Source organism: Pseudophryne corroboree, chromosome 1 (genome assembly GCF_028390025.1).
Source record: "Pseudophryne corroboree isolate aPseCor3 chromosome 1, aPseCor3.hap2, whole genome shotgun sequence".
In the NCBI taxonomy this organism is placed as follows: domain Eukaryota; kingdom Metazoa; phylum Chordata; class Amphibia; order Anura; family Myobatrachidae; genus Pseudophryne; species Pseudophryne corroboree.
In genome coordinates, this window is record NC_086444.1 from 733,959,400 (window position 1) to 733,978,078 (window position 18,679).

General features: G+C 46.6%; 1 protein-coding gene across 4 annotated transcripts in view; it reads right to left on the reverse strand.

Annotated features, from left to right (window-relative positions):
• Positions 1 to 18,679, reverse strand: part of PDE4C (phosphodiesterase 4C) — a 652,343-nt gene that overhangs the window by 23,448 nt on the left and 610,216 nt on the right. For all 4 annotated transcript variants that reach the window (XM_063916145.1, XM_063916163.1, XM_063916154.1 and 1 more), the window contains one exon: positions 6,824 to 6,978. In XM_063916145.1, coding sequence (XP_063772215.1) covers positions 6,824 to 6,978 — 155 coding nt within the window. The remainder of the gene's footprint in view (positions 1 to 6,823; positions 6,979 to 18,679) is intronic.

Genomic DNA, 18,679 nt, shown 5'->3' on the forward strand with positions numbered 1-18,679 from the left:
CCAAGGTCATATAGAAAAACAAACAATTAAAGGTCACAGCCTGAAGAACAAACAACAGTGATGGACAACAACTTAGAAAACATTTTAAGAGAGAAGGTGGTATAAATAAGATTTTAAACATATCCGGTAAATCTATTTCTCCTAGTCCGTAGAGGATGCTGGGGACTCCGTAAGGACCATGGGGTATAGACGGGCTCCGCAGGAGATAGGGCACCTAAAAGAACTTTGACTATGGGTGTGCACTGGCTCCTCCCTCTATGCCCCTCCTCCAGACCTCAGTTAGAGAACTGTGCCCAGAGGAGATGGACACTTTGGAAATCCAAGGGCAAGATTCATACCAGCCCACACCAATCATACCATGTAACCTGGATCATATATAACCAGTTAACCGTATGAACAAAAAACAGCAACGGTCCAAGACCGATTCCAACTGTAACATAACCCTTATGTAATCAACAACTATATACAAGTCTTGCAGAGTTTCCGCACTGGGACGGGCGCCCAGCATCCTCTACGGACTAGGAGAAAAAGATTTACTGGTAGGTTTAAAATCTTATTTTCTCTTACGTCCTAGAGGATGCTAGGGACTCCGTAAGGACCATGGGGTTTATACCAAAGCATCCAATCGGGCGGGAGAGTGCGTATGACTCTGCAGCACCGACTGAGCAAACGCTAGGTCCTCATCAGCCAGGGTATCAAACTTGTAGAATTTAGCAAAAGTGTTTGACCCCGACCAAGTCGCCGCATGGCAAAGTTGTTAAGCCGAGACGCCTCGGGCAGCCGCCCAAGAAGAGCCCACCTTCCTAGTGGAATGGGCCTTAACCGAATTTGGTACCGGCAATCCAGCCGTAGAGTGAGCCTGCTGAATCGTATTACAGATCCAGCGAGCAATAGTCTGCTTCGAAGCAGGAGCGCCAATCTAATTGGCCGCATACAGGATAAACAGAGCCTCTGTTTTCCTAATTCTAGCCGTCCTGACTACATAAATTTTTAAGGCCCTGACTACGTCCAGGGATCTGGAATCCTCCAGGTCACTTGTAGCCACAGGCACCACAATAGGTTGATTCATATGGAACGAAGAAACCACTTTAGGCATAAATTGCGGACGTGTCCTCAATTCAGCTCGATCCACATGAAAAATCAAGTAGGGGCTCTTGTGTGACAAAGCCGCCAATTCTGACACTCGCCTTGCTGATGCTAAGGCCAACAACATGACCATCTTCCAGGTAAGAAATTTCAACTCAACCTTGTTAAGCGGTTCAAACCAGTGTGATTTTAGGAACTGCAACACCACGTTCAGGTCCCATGGTGCCACTCCCTTTACAAACGTCTGGACTTCTGGAAGAAAAGCCAATTCCTTCTGAAAGAAAATCGAGAGGGCCGAAATCTGTACCTTAACAGAGCCTAATTTCAGGCCCATATCCACTCCTGTCTGTAGGAAGTGGAGAAGACGACCCAGATGAAAATCTTCCGTAGGTGCATTCTTGGTCTCACACCAAGACACATACTTTCGCCAGATACGGTGATAATGTTTTATCGTCACCTCCTTCCTAGCCTTTATTAACGTAGGGATGACCTCTTCCGGAATCCCCTTTTTCGCTAGGATTCGGCGTTCAACCGCCATGCCGTCAAACGTAACCGCGGTAAGTCTTGAAATACACAGGGCCCCTGCTGCAACAGGTCTTCCCTCAGAGGAAGAGGCCAGGGATCTCCTGTGAGCATCTCTTGTAGATCCGATAACCAGGCCCTTCGAGGCCAGTCTAGGACAACGAGTATCGTTCGTACTCTTCTTCGTCTTATGATCCTCAACACTTTCGTGATGAGAGGAAGAGGAGGAAACAAGTAGACCGATTTGAACACCCACGGTGTTACCAGAGCATCCACTGCTATTGCCTGAGGGTCCCGAGACCTGGCGCAGTACCTCTGAAGTTTTTTGTTGAGGCGTGACGCCATCATGTCTATTTGAGGAGTTCCCCAAAGACGTGTTATGTCTGCAAAGACTTCTTGATGAAGTCCCCACTCTCCTGATGGAGATCGTGTCTGCTGAGGAAGTTTGCTTCCCAGTTGTCCACTCCTGGAATGAAGACAGCTGACAGAGCGCTTACATGATTTTCCGCCCAGCGAAGGATCCTTGTGGCTTCCGCCATCGCGACTCTGCTTTTTGTCCCGCCTTGGCGGTTCACATGAGCCACTGCTGTGACATTGTCAGATTGAATCAGAACCGGTAGGTTTCGACGAAAGCTCTCCGCTTGTCGAAGGCCGTTGTAAATGGCCCTGAGTTCCAACACATTGATGTGTAGACAGGACTCCTGGTCTGACCAAAGACCCTGAAAATGTTTTCCCTGTGTGACCGCTCCCCATCCTCGGAGGCTCGCGTCCGTGGTAACCAGGATCCAATCCTGAATTCCGAACCTGCGACCCTCCAGGAGGTGAGCACTTTGCAACCACCACAGGAGGGACACTCTGGTCCCTGGGGACAGAATTATTTTCCGATGTAAGTACAGATGGGACCCGGACCACTTGTCCAGAAGGTCCCATTGAAAAGTCCTTGCATGGAACCTGCCGAAGGGAATGGCCTCGTAGGCCGCCACCATTTTCCCCAGAACTCGAGTGCATTGGTGAACTGACACCCTTTTCGGTTTTAGCAGGTCTCTGACCATGTTCTGTATGTCTTGGGCTTTCTCCATTGGAAGAAAGACCTTCATTTGTTCCGTATCCAGTATCATACCTAGGAACGGTAGTTGAGTTGTCGGAATCAACTGTGACTTCGGTAGATTTAGAATCCAACCGTGTTGCTGGAGCACTTTCAGAGAGAGCGCCACACTGCTCAGCAATTTCTCCCTTGATCTCGCTTTTATCAGGAGATCGTCCAAGTATGGGATAATTGTGACTCCATGCTTGCGCAGGACCACCATCATTTCCGCCATTATCTTGGTGAAAATCCTCGGGGCTGTGGAGAGTCCAAACGGCAACGTCTGAAATTGGTAATGACAATCCTGTACTGCGAATCTCAGGTATTCCTGATGGGGGGCATATATGGGGACATGAAGGTACGCAACCTTTATGTCCAGAGACACCATAAACTCCCCTTCCTCCATGTTGGCTATTATCGCTCTGAGAGATTCCATTTTGAATTTGAATCTTCTTATGTACAGGTTTAGGGATTTCAGATTCAAAATAGGTCTGACCGAACCGTCCGGTTTCGGGACCACAAAAAGGGTTGAATAGTAACCTCTTCCCTGCTGGTGCAGGAGAACCTTGATTATCACCTGCTGTATACACAGCGTTTGAATTGCAGCTAACACTACATCCCTTTCCGATGTGGAAGCTGGTAGGGCCGATTTGAAAAATCGGCGCGGGGGCACCTCCTCGAATTCCAATTTGTAACCCTGGGAAACTATTTCCAACACCCAGGGATTCAGGTCCGAACTGACCCAGGCCTGACTGAATAGTCGAAGACGTGCCCCCACCGGTGCGGACTCCCGCAGGGGAGCCCCAGCGTCATGCTGTGGGTTTTGGAGCAGCCGGGGAGGACTTTGGTTCCTGGGCACCTGTCGAAGCAGGTGCTCTCTTGCCTCTGCCCTTACCTCTGGCGAGGAAAGAGGATCCCCGACCTCTTTTGGACTTGTGCGACCGAAAGGACTGCATCTGATAGGGTGTTACTTTCTTTTGCTGTTGGGGAATATATGGTAAAAAATTTGATTTACCTGCTGTGGCTGTGGAAACCAGGTCCGTCAGCCCATCCCCAAACAATACATCACACTTGTAGGGTAGTACTTACATATGTTTCTTGGAATCCGCATCACCCGTCCATTGGCGAGTCCATAAGAATCTTCTCGCTGAGACAGACATGGCATTGGCCCTAGAAGCTAGCAATCCAATGTCCCTTTGAGCATCCCTCATAAATAAGACTGCATCTTTAATATGGGCTAGAGTTAGGAATATAGTATCCTTATCCATATTATCAAATTGATCTGTCAGCTCATCTGTCCAAGCTGCAATTGCGCTACACACCCATGCCGACACAATTGTCGGTCTTCGCACAGCACCCGTATGAGAATAAATACACTTTAAGGTAGTTTCTTGCCTGCGATCTGCAGGGTCCTTAAGCGCTGCTGTGTCAGGAGACGGTAGCGCCACTTTCTTGGACAAGCGCGTCAGGGCTTTGTCCACAGTGGGGGGTGATTCCCAAATCTCCCTGTCCTGCTTAGGGAAAGGGTATGCCATATAAATTCTTTTGGGGATCTGCGGTCTCTTATCCGGAATCTCCCAAGCTTTTCCAAAGAATTCATTTAATTCATGAGATGTGGGAAAGTTAATAATCTGTTTCTTTTCCTTAAACATGTGTACCCTTGTGTCGGGGACAGAGGGTTCATCCACAATATGCAACACATCCCTTATTGCCACAATCATACACTGAATGGTTTTAGTCACCCTAGGGTGCAATTTTACGTCGTCATAGTCGACACTGGAATCAGAATCCGTGTCGGTAGTAGTGTCTTGTGTTAAGGGACGCTTTTGAGACCCCGAAGGGCCCTGTGAGTCGGTCCAATCTGAGGATTGACCCCCTGATGTCCCCCCTAAATCAGCCTTATCAAGCCTTTTATGTAAAGATGCCACACTTGCATTCAACATATGCCACATGTCCATCCAATCTGGAGTCGGCACAACAGACGGGGACACACCACTCATTTGCTCCACCTCCTCCTTGGAGAAGCCTTCCGCCTCAGACATGTCGACACACACGTACCGACACCCCACACACACAGGGATTAACCTATAAGGGGACAAAACCCCAACCAGGTCTAAGGAGAGACAGAGTATGCCAGCACACACCAGCGCTTAAAAACACTGGAAAAAATATGTCCAGATAGCGCTTTTTTATATATAATATGCCAATTCCCACTCACTGCGTCGCTAATGTGCCCCCCTCCTCTTTTTTCCAGCCTGTGAGTTCAGCAGGGGAGAGACCAGGGAGCCAGCGTTTTCCTCATGCAGCTTCTGTGGAGAAAATGGCGCTGATTAGTGCTGAGGATCAAGCCCCGCCCACCCGACGGCAGGCTTCGGTCCCAGTGATTTCTCCATAAAATGGCGGGGGATCATAGATTTACTGCCTCAGCAGTCTAATCCAACTGTATTTGTGCCAAAATGTGAGGTTTATTGCTGCCCAGGCGCCCCCCCCCCCCCCCCCTGCGCCCTGCACCCTCCAGTGCTGCTCTGTGTGTGTGTGACTGGGAGCAATGGCGCACAGCCTTACCTCATGAAGATCTGATGTCTTCTGCCGCCTAAGATGTCTTCTGCCTTCTCTATCCGGCTTCTATCTTCGGCATCTGTGAGGAGGACGGCGGCGCGGCTCCGGGACGAACCCCAGGTGAGACCTGTGTTCCGACTCCCTCTGGAGCTAATGGTGTCCAGTAGCCTTAGAAGCAGTGCCCAACTTGACAAGCCAGCTCTGCTTCTCTCTCCTCGGTCCCACGATGCAGGGAGCCTGTTGCCAACAGGACTCCATGAAAATAAAAAATCTAACAAAATTATTTTTCCACAGAAAACTCTGGAGAGCTCTCTGCAGTGCACCCATTCTCCTCTGGGCACAAGATCTAACTGAGGTCTGGAGGAGGGGCATAGAGGGAGGAGCCAGTGCACACCCATAGTCAAAGTTCTTTTTAGGTGCCCTATCTCCTGCGGAGCCCGTCTATACCCCATGGTCCTTACGGAGTCCCCAGCATCCTCTAGGACGTAAGAGAGAGATATATATATATATATATATATATATATATATATATATATATATATATATATATATAAGTAGCAAATATCCGGCACTAGTGTGACAAAATGGATAAGTAGCGCTCCGGTGCCATCCAGGGGTATGGTGTCCCGATATATACAAGCAACTTGGCGGCACTCAGAGACTATAATAAGCTGCAAAAACGTGCTTTAATGTTCATCTATATCTATCTATCCATCTATCACACACATTTAATATATGTATCCTTGCGGCAGGTCCCACTTACTGATTAGCATACATACACGCTATGAAACATAGTATAACACAACAATGTGAGTAATCTATCTGTGAGAACACACTGAGTGTTTTGTTCTAGGCTTTCTCATGGCCGATCTGCCTTGTTTAATAATGAATAATTAATAAAGGCATGAACAAAGAATAAATGTCTTCATCCTTATGTGTCTATCTATATATACTGTACCTGTATATATTTTACCATCACATCTTATTAGTTTAAAAAACATTTCTAAAGCCCATAAAAGGTGGAAAAAAAATGCTTGATAAAAGTTATATACAGAATGTACTGTATTGATGAATTAATTAATATTATTATTATACTTTCCAAAAGAATATTCCTATTTCAAAGATTGGATCTATTATACGTATTAATCCCATTACTTAGGCCAGTCTTCTTCTCTTTTTGTTTCTGCCCCAGTAACTGGTGGAAGCCTATCGGATGTGTCAATGACATCGGGTAAATGTATTGCAGGTGGGTATACTATTAGCCGCGAAACAGAGAGCTCCTCACCCCAATGCTGGCACTTATCACAGATTATGCCGAAGTATAATCTGCAATAAACGGACTGCCGAAGCCGTGATAACACATGGGATGGGGTACTTATCCCTGATCCCATGTGTTATTGCGTGATCGCGGGTCCATTTTCGGCCTGTAATAGGATACCATGATAATAACCATCGGTCATTAATTGCAATATCAGGCCGTTTTTATTGCCCAAAAATGGACCAGAGCTAATTGGATATCGCCCATACTGTCATTATAAGCTATTGCTTGTGGATGTGTGATCCCGGACATACCATGTCAATGACCATTTTCCTTAATGTTTGGCGCTGCTTCTTGGTCAAATTCTGGAATATGTCACAATTCTCTTCTTGAAGGAGCTTAAATCCCACTGCAAGGTGGTGGTTCTCCAAGACAGACACATCATTGTACATCAGTGCCAGCTCCGAGTCTGAAATAAGAAATAAATAGAAATTACAGGTACAGAATGGAAATCAGGATTATGGACTTAGTGTAAGAACATAGCTTACATAAACTGCACTAGCATGTACAGAGAAAGGGTGTTAGATATGTTTGGGTCATCCTCTACACTAAAAATACTACGGTAATATCTACCTTACCTTAGTGCTATTATTTGACGCACTGGATAAGTACTATAGATACTGAATGGGGGGGGGGGGGGGGTATCAAAAAGAGGAAAGTGGAGATGTAGGCCACAACTACCAGCTTCTAGCTATCATTTATCTAGCAGAGTCTAGGAAATGACAAGTAGAAGCAGATTGTCATATCATAGAATGTGCTAAATAAATGACAGCTAGAAGCCGTTGCTATGGCCAACTTCTCCACTTTATCTCTCAGAATGGTTTGATACATTTCCACCCGAGAAAGATAGCATTGTTAAAAAAGGATCCATGGAAACCCCACTTTGAAAGTCCTGCACTTTTCAACTGTGAAAATTGTAATGTACTGTATGTTCCCATTGTATGAAAGGGATGAAAAAGTTTAAAGGTGATGACGAGCCAAAAAAAGAATATTTAATTGAGGGGCTAATTACCGTATATACTCGAGTATAAGTCGACCCGAATATAAGCCGAGGCACCTAATTCTACCACAAAACTTATTGACTCGAGTATAAGCCTAGGGTGGGAAATGCAGCTCTAGCCGTACACAGCCCTCAGTGCCAGATATGCCCTCCTACTGCCAGATATGCCCTCATACTGCCAGATATGCCCCCACAGTGCCAGATATGCCCACACAGTGCCAGATATGCCCCCACACTGCCAGATATGCCCCCACACTGCCAGATATGCCCACAGTGCCAGATATGCCCCACAGTGCCTGATGTGCCAGATATGCCCTCATGCTGCCACATATGTCCCTCATGCTGCCACATATGACCCTCATGCTGCCACATATGCCCCTCATGCTGCCACATATGCCCCTCATGCTGCCACATATGCCCCCTCATGCTGCCAGATATGTCCCCTCATGCTGCCAGATATGCCCCCTCATGCTGCCAGATATGCCCCCTCATGCTGCCAGATATGTCCCCTCATGCTGCCAGATACGTCCCCTCATGCTGCCAGATACGTCCCCTCATGATGCCACATATGCCCCCTCATGCTGCCAGATATGCCCCCTCATGCTGCCAGATATGTCCCCTCATGCTGCCACATATGCCCCCTCATGCTGCCAGATATGCCCCCTCATGCTGCCAGATATGCCCCCTCATGCTGCCAGATATGTCCCCTCATGCTGCCAGATATGTCCCCTCATGATGCCACATATGCCCCCTCATGCTGCCAGATATGTCCCCTCATGCTGCCAGATACGTCCCCTCATGCTGCCACATATACCCCCTCATGCTGCCAGATATGCTCCCTCCCCAAGTGCCAGGTATGCCCCACAGTGTTGTTACTTACCCCTCCGTCGATCCCGCGCTGTCTTCTGGAGGGACACGAAGCGCACAGCACGCGCCTCTCCTGTGTCCCTCCTGCATCTTCGGCGGCCGCGGCAGGTCTATTAAAGGAAGTGCCGGTTCGTGATCAGAGGTCACGAACGGGTACTTCCTGTAATATAAACGCCGCTGCTGCCGCCGGAGATGCAGGAGGGACACAGGAGAGCCGCGCGCTGTGCGCTTCGTGTCCCTCCTTCACACTGCTCTGCCTCTGCCGGTCACTGACTCGAGTATAAGCCGAGGTGGCTTTTTCAGCACAAAAAAAAGTGCTGAAAAAGTCGGCTTATACTAGAGTATATACGGTAACTGCAAAAACAACTTATGTAGTGTATATGTTGGAATGAGGGTGTGGTAAAAGGTACGTGGGAAAGAAAAGAAGGCTAAAATTCAGATTCTGGAGCATCTAAGAAACATTAAAAACGCAAAAGAATCATAGGGGGAGATTCAAATGTTTGAAAAGTCGGTTGGGTGTCTTTTTTCCCTGTCTATTAGATAGGAAAAAACTGACTCCCAACTGACTTTTCAAACATTTGAATCTCCCCCATAGGTGGGAATTCAATTGTTTTGGGTGTCTAAAATACAGTCTAAATGGGGCTGTTTAGACGTCCAAACAGTTGTCACAATTTCAGTTGTTGTTTGGGCGCACATACACATCGTGCCCAAACACACAAGGTTTAGTCACGTAAAACGCCCCCCCCCTTTTTTTTTTATAAAAAGACTATTCGGATCTGTTATTGGAGCCTGCACCTCATTAATATTGTCATATTTGTGGTGCTATAGCTACTATATATGATTGACTAATTTGTTACTTATCTCTCTATATGCTGCGTTAGGGATTTTTTTTTGTTTAAATAGTTGTCAGTTTTATAATGTTTTAAAGTGGTTGCTTTAATTGTTATGTTTTAAAGGACATATTTAAGGACTGTACCGTCCATGATATGTATGGTGTTTTAATCTGCTGCACCCACTGTGTTTTGAACGCCACCATTGGTACGCAAGCCTTTGACCTGTTTTTATGACTGCACATTACATTTAATTTTAAATGCACCATGTTATGCCCCCTTGTTCTTTTAACCTTTTAGAATAATATATAAAGGCGGTATAAATTACAGCTTAATATCAAGATATAAGGATCAGTTTGTGTTTGTAAATAACAATGAATCAAAGTAGATATCATAAAATGATGCATAATGAATTGAATAAAAGTTTCCAAGATCATCACCTGAACTTCATAGTTTTTTTCTATTTTACTTAAACATATCACGAGTAAACTAACCATATCGTATAAGATAATCGTATGGTGGGGGGAGGAGGGGAGGGAGAGAGAGAGGGGAGAAAACAAAAAGGGGATAAAACTGATGAGTGATCAAGTGGAACCTCAATGCAAGGATGAGTATACCTGTTGACCGAATGCGTTTCTATCCTGGCACGCGCTAGGGCCTAAAAATCTACATTTGACCCGGCATCTGTCTCTCAAAATAGGAATACCATGGCATCAAAGTGTCTAAAAAGTTTCCCTACAGAGTCGTGAAGCAAAGCCGTAATGTATTCCATTGCAGCTACAAACCATACCTTGTTAATAACAGCTTGAATGGACGGGGCGCCAGTTGTTTCCAGTTTGTAGCCACCAACATTTTGGCAGAGCCTAGGATATGGTTACATAATTTACGTGCAGAGTTTGAGTGCCCTTCAACTGGCTTACAAAGTAGAGCTTGTAGAGGGCATTTAGGAACATTAGAGCGGATAACATCACCCAGGAGAGAAAAAATGGCATCCCAGTAAGGGCTAATCAGGGGGCACTCCCACCACACATGCATATACGAACCCCTGTGGCCGCACTGTCTCCAGCATTGATCTGAACTAGTAGGGAAAATCCGGTGTATGGTTGTCGGAACCATATACCACCAAGAATACACCTTGAAGGCATTCTCTTTAAAATTCGAATTAATGGAAGTTTTTGCTACCAATTCCCTAGTGTCTGACCAATCCTCCTCGGTCAATGTTAATTCTAAGTCTCGCTCCCATGCCAATTCAAACGGCTCTTTGTCAGGTGGTGAACCCGCTAAAAGAGAATAGAGAGTTGATATGACACCTCTACTATCCGGTTTATGTAGGCACAGACACTCGAGGGGTCGTAGAGTTCTAGCTGTAACGGATTTGTGGAGGGACCGCACAAAACTTAGTAGTTGTAGGTAGTCGAAATTCCTAAGGGTCTGGGTATCGTATTTCTCACATAAGGTCAGAAAGTTTTGTGGAGCTGCGTCCCCAAAAACATGTATTATTCTAGTGATGCCCAAGGAGGCCCATGGTTTCAGATAGGGGGGTATGCAGCCCAGAGGGAAGTCAGGGTGACGCCAAAGAGGCGTCATTGGGGAGGGGTATGGAGCCAATTGATGTTTCTTATTCAAGGAGTCCCATGTTTTTAATACAGAGGAGACACAGGGGGTGGCCGCCACCGAGGCCGGTCTTAAATTTGACGGGAGCCATGGGAGAAACCCAACCGATTGATGATTAATCAGCTCGCTCTCCAGGTACACCCACCTCTTGTCCCATTCTTTCGTGTGCCATGCCACCACATGGCTCAGCTGTGTTGCTTGGAAGTAGCGTTCAAAGATGGGGAGACCTAGGCCGCCGTTAGTGGAAGACTTTGCTAGGCATGGTCTGCAGAGTCTAGGAGTCTTGTTTGCCCAAATAAATTTGCCATATAGAGACTGAACGGTACGAAAGAATGATGCAGGTACGAGAATGGGTATAGTTTGGAATAAGTAGAGCAACCGAGGCAATATATTCATTTTCACAGAGTTTATTCTTCCTGTCCAAGAAATATACATGGGGGCCCATTTGAGTAGATCCTTTTTAACGGTATTCAAAATCGGAATATAATTGGCTTTAAATAGTTGATCGTAATGTTTCGTAATCTGGATCCCCAGATATGTAATAGACTTGGGCCGCCAAATGTAGTCAAATTTGGATTTTAACAGACTCACAGAGTCATCGGGAAGGTGGAAAGCCAGCGCTTCCGACTTAGTGGTGTTCACTTTATGTCCGGATAGCACACCGTATTGGGAGAGTTCGGCCTGTAGATTCGGAAGAGAAGTTAGCGGAGAAGATAGGGATAGCAGGACGTCGTCCACAAAGAGTGATATCTTGTATTGGCAATTTCGGACATTGATCCCTTGTATGTCAGGGTTCTTTCTAATGTGAGCTGCCAAAGGCTCTATACTAAGAGCATACAGTAAGGGAGACAAAGGGCACCCTTGTCTGGTTCCATTACCAAGACTAAAAAACGGGGAGGAGATACCGTTGGTGGACACCGCCGTGCATGGGTTGTGATATAAAGCCTGAACTGCCGACAGAAAGCTACCACAAAGGCCATATTCTCTTAACGTTTGAAACATAAAGGGCCTTGAGAGGCGATCAAAGGCCTTTTCTGCATCCAATGATAATAAAACTGCAGGAGTCCTAGTCCTGTTGATGTGCGATATCAGGTTGATCGCTCTCCTCGTGTTATCCAGAGCTCGTCTCGTAGGGATAAATCCCACTTGATCAGCATTGATCAAGTGCGTTAGTACATATTCAAACACGTGGCCAGAACCTCTGCGAGTAGCTTTATGTCCGCATTAATAAGTGATATCGGCCTATAACTCGTGCAGTTCGTGGGGTCTTTTCCCGGTTTTGGGAGAACAATTGAAGATTTCAATGAGTCGGGTGGAATCTGTCCCCCAGCATGACTTTGTTAAATACCTCTACTAGGTGAGGAGACAGGTCCCCTGAAAAAGCGGTGTAATAGGACATGGGGAACCCGTCAGGGCCCGGAGCCTTGGATGGTTTCTGGGATTTCAATACCTGCGTTAGTTCCTCAAGAGTGATGGGGGAGTTCAATATATCTATAGCCGAAGTCGAGAGTTTGGGGAGGCCGCATGTGTCTAAGTATTCCTGTGCTAGTGAGGACGGCAGGGCGGGGCCAGCCTCCGGTTCCCTAAGATTATAGAGAGATGTGTAATATTTGTAAAATTATGAATTGATTTGTCTTGGGTCATAAGTAAGGGCATTCCCAGCATTGCGTATAGCAAAAATGTTTTGGGAAGCTCTCTTTGCCTTAAGTTTAGAGGCTAAAGGGAGTCTGACTTATTATCCTTTTCATAGAATTTTTGATTTAGATACCTGAGGGATTTCTCAGTTTTTTCGGCTAGAAGAGATTGAAGTTCCCCCCGAACACTCTGTATTTGGGAGAGAACTTGAGATGATTGGGACTGTTTGTGTGTGCGTTCCAACTGTGTGAGAAGAGTCGTAAGGGAAGATATTCTTTTGTTTTGGATTTTTTTTCCTATAAGTACCATAGCGTATCATAGCTCCCCTAATAAACACCTTATGGGCCTCCCACACGGTGGATAAGGGGACATCACCTGTGACATTGGTTTCGAAGTATTCACGAATCTGGGTTGCCACGGTTTCCCTGAAATGTGGAATACGAAGAAGAGCCTCGTTCAGTCTCCATGGGCGTCGAGCCGTTTTGGTATCTAACGGATCAATTGTGGCCAAGACGGTCGAGTGATCCGACCAAATGTTAGTGACAATGTCTACTTTTAATAGGGATTGCAGTATCCCACTGCACCCCAGGATCATATCAATCTGATAGTAGGATCCGTGGGGTTCGAAAAAAATGTGTAGTCCCTGGAGGTCGTGTAGTGCACTCGCCATGTGTCGAATAGACAGGCCTCGGTAATGTGCTTTCTGAGATTACCCTGAGGGTGGCGGTTGGGGTGAGAGTGAGCGTGGCCACTTCTATCCAAATCGGGTGAGATAACTGAATTGAAATCCCCGCCCACCAGCAAAGCACCCCTGCGATGTAATTGGATTTCTAAAAACTCCCCTGTCCAGAGTTAGGAGCGTAGACATTCACCAGTGTCATTACTTGGGGGCCAATTTGGCACACCAGAATGATATAACGCCCTTCTTTATCTGTCTTGAAGGAAATAGTTTGGAGTGGTGTAGTAGAACGAATCATAGCTACCCCATTTTTTTCCAAGGGACTGGAGGAGTATAACACCATAGGGAACCGTCTAGACTCAAGTTTGGGGTGGAAATTTTTCTTAAAATGCGTCTCTTGCAAAAACACAATGTCTCCATGAAGGGTGTTGAGTGTTCTAAACAGTAAGGACCGTTTGTGTGGGGTGTTCAGTCCCTTTACATTTTGTGAAATCACATTGAGAGGCATTATAAACACTCAGTCGGACCTAACAACCCAAAAAAAACAAAAAACAAAAAGGGGGGGGGGGAAGAAACACGTGGGTAAACTGTGAAAGTTCTCCTAAAAAGGGGAGAATTTCACTTTAGTTAGGTCCCAACCGAAAAGCAGGTCAAGGCGGGCTTATTAACAAAAGCGGACCTTGGGGACCTAACTCTTGGGATTGCATACTAAACCGAACTTGCAAGAAAAACCTCTGAGCAAGGGGAAGTAACCTTCATCACCTATAAATCCCGGTGTAGGAGACGGGGGCGAGGTAGCCGAGCAGGAAAAAGGACAGGGGGCTGTCCCCCTGGAGCCAATTAAAGACTTAATAACCTGTGTGTAACCAAGCAGTAAAAACTCAAGACTAGAATACTATAACTAGCAAGAAAAAATAAAAATAGAAATAAAATCAAACACAAAAACCTATTCTTTCCTTCATACAGTACAACGTATCATAAACATGAAAGAACAAAATATACAGATAATGCAGAGGGTACCCAGAGCTAGCACCACCTCAATTGCGGTTCAATGTAATAAGCAGCATAGTAGATAATAAAGAAAACAAAAGAGAAGAAGTTCGATAGAACATAACAGTGGAAAGGCCTTCAGGACCATGCGAGTGTGGTGCGAACTGGGTGGGTCCTTCTAAACCGGTACATAGCACCTCAGGGTCTCTCTGGGATGTCCAAGTTAGGAGCCGATAAAGACAGCTTGAGGCGGTGGAGCAAGTCTCTTCCCTCTGTTGGATCTCTTATCGACACTTGGCGATCATTCACCTCCACTATCAAGCGGAACGGGAAGCCCCACTTGTACTTGTAACCCTGATCGTGGAGGACTTTGGTGATGTCCCGTAGTTCTCTCCTCTTGACAATAGTGGAGGGGGCAAGGATCTGGAAGATCTGCAACTGAGAGTCCTCGAATATGATGCGCGGCAACAACCTGCTCGTGTTGGAGATCTGTTCCTTGGTTTTATATTAAAGAAATTTCAGCACCACATCCCTAGGGGGTTCCCCCTCCAGTTTCGGGCGAAGGGCCCTGTGGGCCCGCTCTATATGAAGGGGTTGGTCTTGAAGATCAGGGACCAGAGTGTAAAACAACCGGGTCACGTACGGTTCAAGATCTTTGGGTGCTACCGATTCTGGAATGTTCCTTATATGAAGGGTACATCTCCTTTCCCTATTTTCCAAATCTTCGTTCTTATCCCGTAGGAACTCCCCATCTCGAAATAAGTAGTTGATGTCATGGGAAAATTTCTGGAGGCCCTTGGTGTTCGAATCCACTTTGGATTCCAGTTCCGTAGTGCGTGTAGATAATGACGAGAGATCTTGACGCAGGTTGGTAAACATCTGCTGAAAGTTGGTGGTGAGGGTCTTACTGAGATCCTTCATCATTGCCTGAATGTCGTTTTTAGTAGCGAAAGAGTCCTCAGATTGGGCTGGGTACTACACGGAGTCCGCCGGAGATGCCGGGGGGGGAATCTGACAAATTGCGAGGCGCTGAGCGAGAGAGGTGTTGCATGATACCTTGTTGAGAGGTTTTGTTTTTTGCGTTGTTATTGTATCTAGACATGACTGTAGGTGAAGTAAACACAGGGAGCGTGTCAATAATTTTTTGGAGAGGCTCCAGGTGGACAGACAGTAATGGTACTCAAAGCATCTACATGGGTGGTATGCCTCTAACAGAGATGAGCACCGAACAGATCAAAGCCCAAATGTAATATCAAGAAAAAGGCACTGGGTGGCGCTGGAGGCACAGAAAAGCTGGACGAATTGCCACAGAGGTGTAGTGTGCTGTGCTACAGTGTCCTCTAAGGTGGTCATTCAGAGTTGTTCGCTCGTTGACGTTTTTCGCAACTGAGCGATTAGGTAGAAAATGCGCATGGTACGTAGCGCGCATGCGCTTAGTTATTTAACACAAAACTTAGTAAATTTACACAAGCTTGAGCGACATTTTTTCTACCCTCGAGTGATCGTAGTGAGATTGACAGGAAGTGGGTGTTTCTGGGTGGCAACATGGCGTTTTCAGGGAGTGTGCTAAAAATAAGATTTTACTCACCGGTAAATCTATTTCTCGTAGTCCGTAGTGGATGCTGGGGACTCCGTAAGGACCATGGGGAAAAGACGGGCTCCGCAGGAGACTGGGCACTCTAAAGAAAGATTTAGTACTACCTGGTGTGCACTGGCTCCTCCCTCTATGCCCCTCCTCCAGACCTCAGTTAAGGAAACTGTGCCCGGAAGAGCTGACATTACAAGGAAAGGATTTTGGAATCCAGGGTAAGACTCATACCAGCCACACCAATCGCACCGTATAACTCGAGATAAACTTACCCAGTTAACAGTATGAACAACAAACAAGCATCACTCAACTGATGCCACATAACATAACCCTTTAGTAAGCAATAACTATATACACGTATTGCAGAAAGTCCGCACTTGGGACGGGCGCCCAGCATCCACTACGGACTACGAGAAATAGATTTACCGGTGAGTAAAATCTTATTTTCTCTAACGTCCTAGTGGATGCTGGGGACTCCGTAAGGACCATGGGGATTATACCAAAGCTCCCAAACGGGCGGGAGAGTGCGGATGACTCTGCAGCACCGAATGGGCAAACTCAAGGTCCTCCTCAGCCAGGGTATCAAACTTGTAGAACTTTGCAAATGTGTTTGAACCCGACCAAGTAGCAGCTCGACAAAGCTGTAATGCAGAGACCCCTCGGGCAGCCGCCCAAGAAGAGCCCACCTTTCTTGTGGAATGGGCTTTCACTGATTTTGGATGCGGCAATCCAGCCGCAGAATGAGCCTGCAGAATCGTGCCACAGATCCAGCGAGCAATAGTTTGCTTTGAAGCAGGAGCACCCAGCTTGTTGGATGCATACAGGACAAACAGTGAGTCAGTCTTCCTGACTCCAGCCGTTCTGGTCACATAAATCTTCAAAGCCCGGACTACGTCAAGCAACTTGGAATCCTCTAAGTCACCAGTAGCCGCAGGCAGCACAATAGGTTAATTCAAATGAAAAGATGACACCACCTTTAGCAGAAATTGCGGACGAGTCCGCAATTCTGCCCTATCCATATGGAAAACCAGATAGGGGCTTTTACATGACAAAGCCGCCAATTCTGACACACGCCTAGCCGAAGCTAAGGCCAACAGCATGACCACTTTCCACGTGAGATACTTTAGCTCCACGGTCTCAAGTGGCTCACACCAGTGGGATTTCAGGAAACTCAACACCACGTTAAGATCCCAAGGTGCCACTGGTGGCACAAAAGGGGGCTGAATATGCAGCACTCCCTTAACAAACGTCTGAACCTCAGGCAGTGAAGCCAGTTCTTTTTGGAAGAAAATGGATAGGGCCGAAATCTGGACCTTTATGGACCCTAATTTCAGGCCCATAGTCACTCCTGACTAGGAAGTGCAGGAATCGACCCAGCTGGAATTCCTCTGTAGGGGCCTTCCTGGCCTCACACCAAGCAACATATTTTCGCCATATACGGTGATAATGCTTTGCTGTCACATCCTTCCTAGCCTTTATCAGCGTAGGAATAACTTCATCCGGAATGCCTTTTTCCGCTAGGATCTGGCGTTCAACCGCCATGCCGTTAAACGCAGCCGCGGTAAGTCTTGGAACAGACAGGGCCCTTGTTGTAACAGGTCCTGTCTGAGAGGCAGAGGCCACGGGTCCTCTGTGAGCATTTCTTGCAATTTCGGGTACCAAGTCCTTCTTGGCCAATCCGGAACAATGGGGTATATTTACTAAGCTCCCGATTTTGACCGAGATGCCGTTTTTTCATCAAAGTGTCATCTCGGTCAATCTCGGTCATTTACTAAACACTAATCACGGCAGTGATGAGGGCATTCGTAATTTTTTTCTAGTTCAGGTAAAAAATTACGAATGAATACACCATCGGTCAAATTACGCCTGTTTAAGTATGAATCTCGGTCATTTACTAAGAAGTGCAAAGCAAAAAAAACCAAAACACTGCCGTGAAAAATTACAATTCGTAAAAAAGTCCTAAAAAAAAACAGACCTGCTTTTTTTATTCGTGATTTGAGATGCATGCAGGGATCCATGAGATCCGTGCATGTATATCAGTGGGAAGGGGTTGGAAAGTGCTTTTTTTTGCCAAAAAAAATTGCGTGGGGTCCCCCCTCCTAAGCATAACCAGCCTCGGGCTCTTTGAGCCGATCCTGGTTGCAGAAATATGGGAAAAAAAATGACAGGGGTTCCCCCATATTTAAGCAACCAGCATCGGGCTCTGCGCCTGGTCCTGGTCCCAAAAATACGGGGGACAAAAAGAGTAGGGGTCCCCCGTATTTTTAAAACCAGCACCGGGCTCCACTAGCTGGACAGATAATGCCACAGCCGGGGGTCACTTTTATACAGCGCCCTGCGGCCGTGGCATCAAAAATCCAACTAGTCACCCCTGGCCGGGGTACCCTGGGGGAGTGGGGACCCCTTCAATCAAGGGGTCCCCCCCCCCCAGCCACCCAAGGGCCAGGGGTGAAGCCCGAGGCTGCCCCCCCCCCATCCAATGGGCTGCGGATGGGAGGGCTGATAGCCTTTGTTGTAAAATAAAAGATATTGTTTTTAGTAGCAGTACTACAAGTCCCAGCAAGCCTCCCCCGCATGCTTGTACTTGGAGAACCACAAGTACCAGCATGCGGCGGAAAAACGGGCCCGCTGGTACCTGTAGTACTACCACTAAAAAAATACCCAAAAAAACACAAGACACACACACCGTGAAAGTATAATTTTATTACATACATACACACATACATACATACATACATACATACATACTTACCTTATGTTCCCACGCAGGTCGGTCCTCTTCTCCAGTAGAATCCAAGGGGTACCTGTTGAAGAAATTATACTCACCAGATCCAGTGGTCCAGGCTCCTCGGCAAATCCAGGGATAATCCACGTACTTGAATAAAACAAAAAAACGGCTGCCCGACC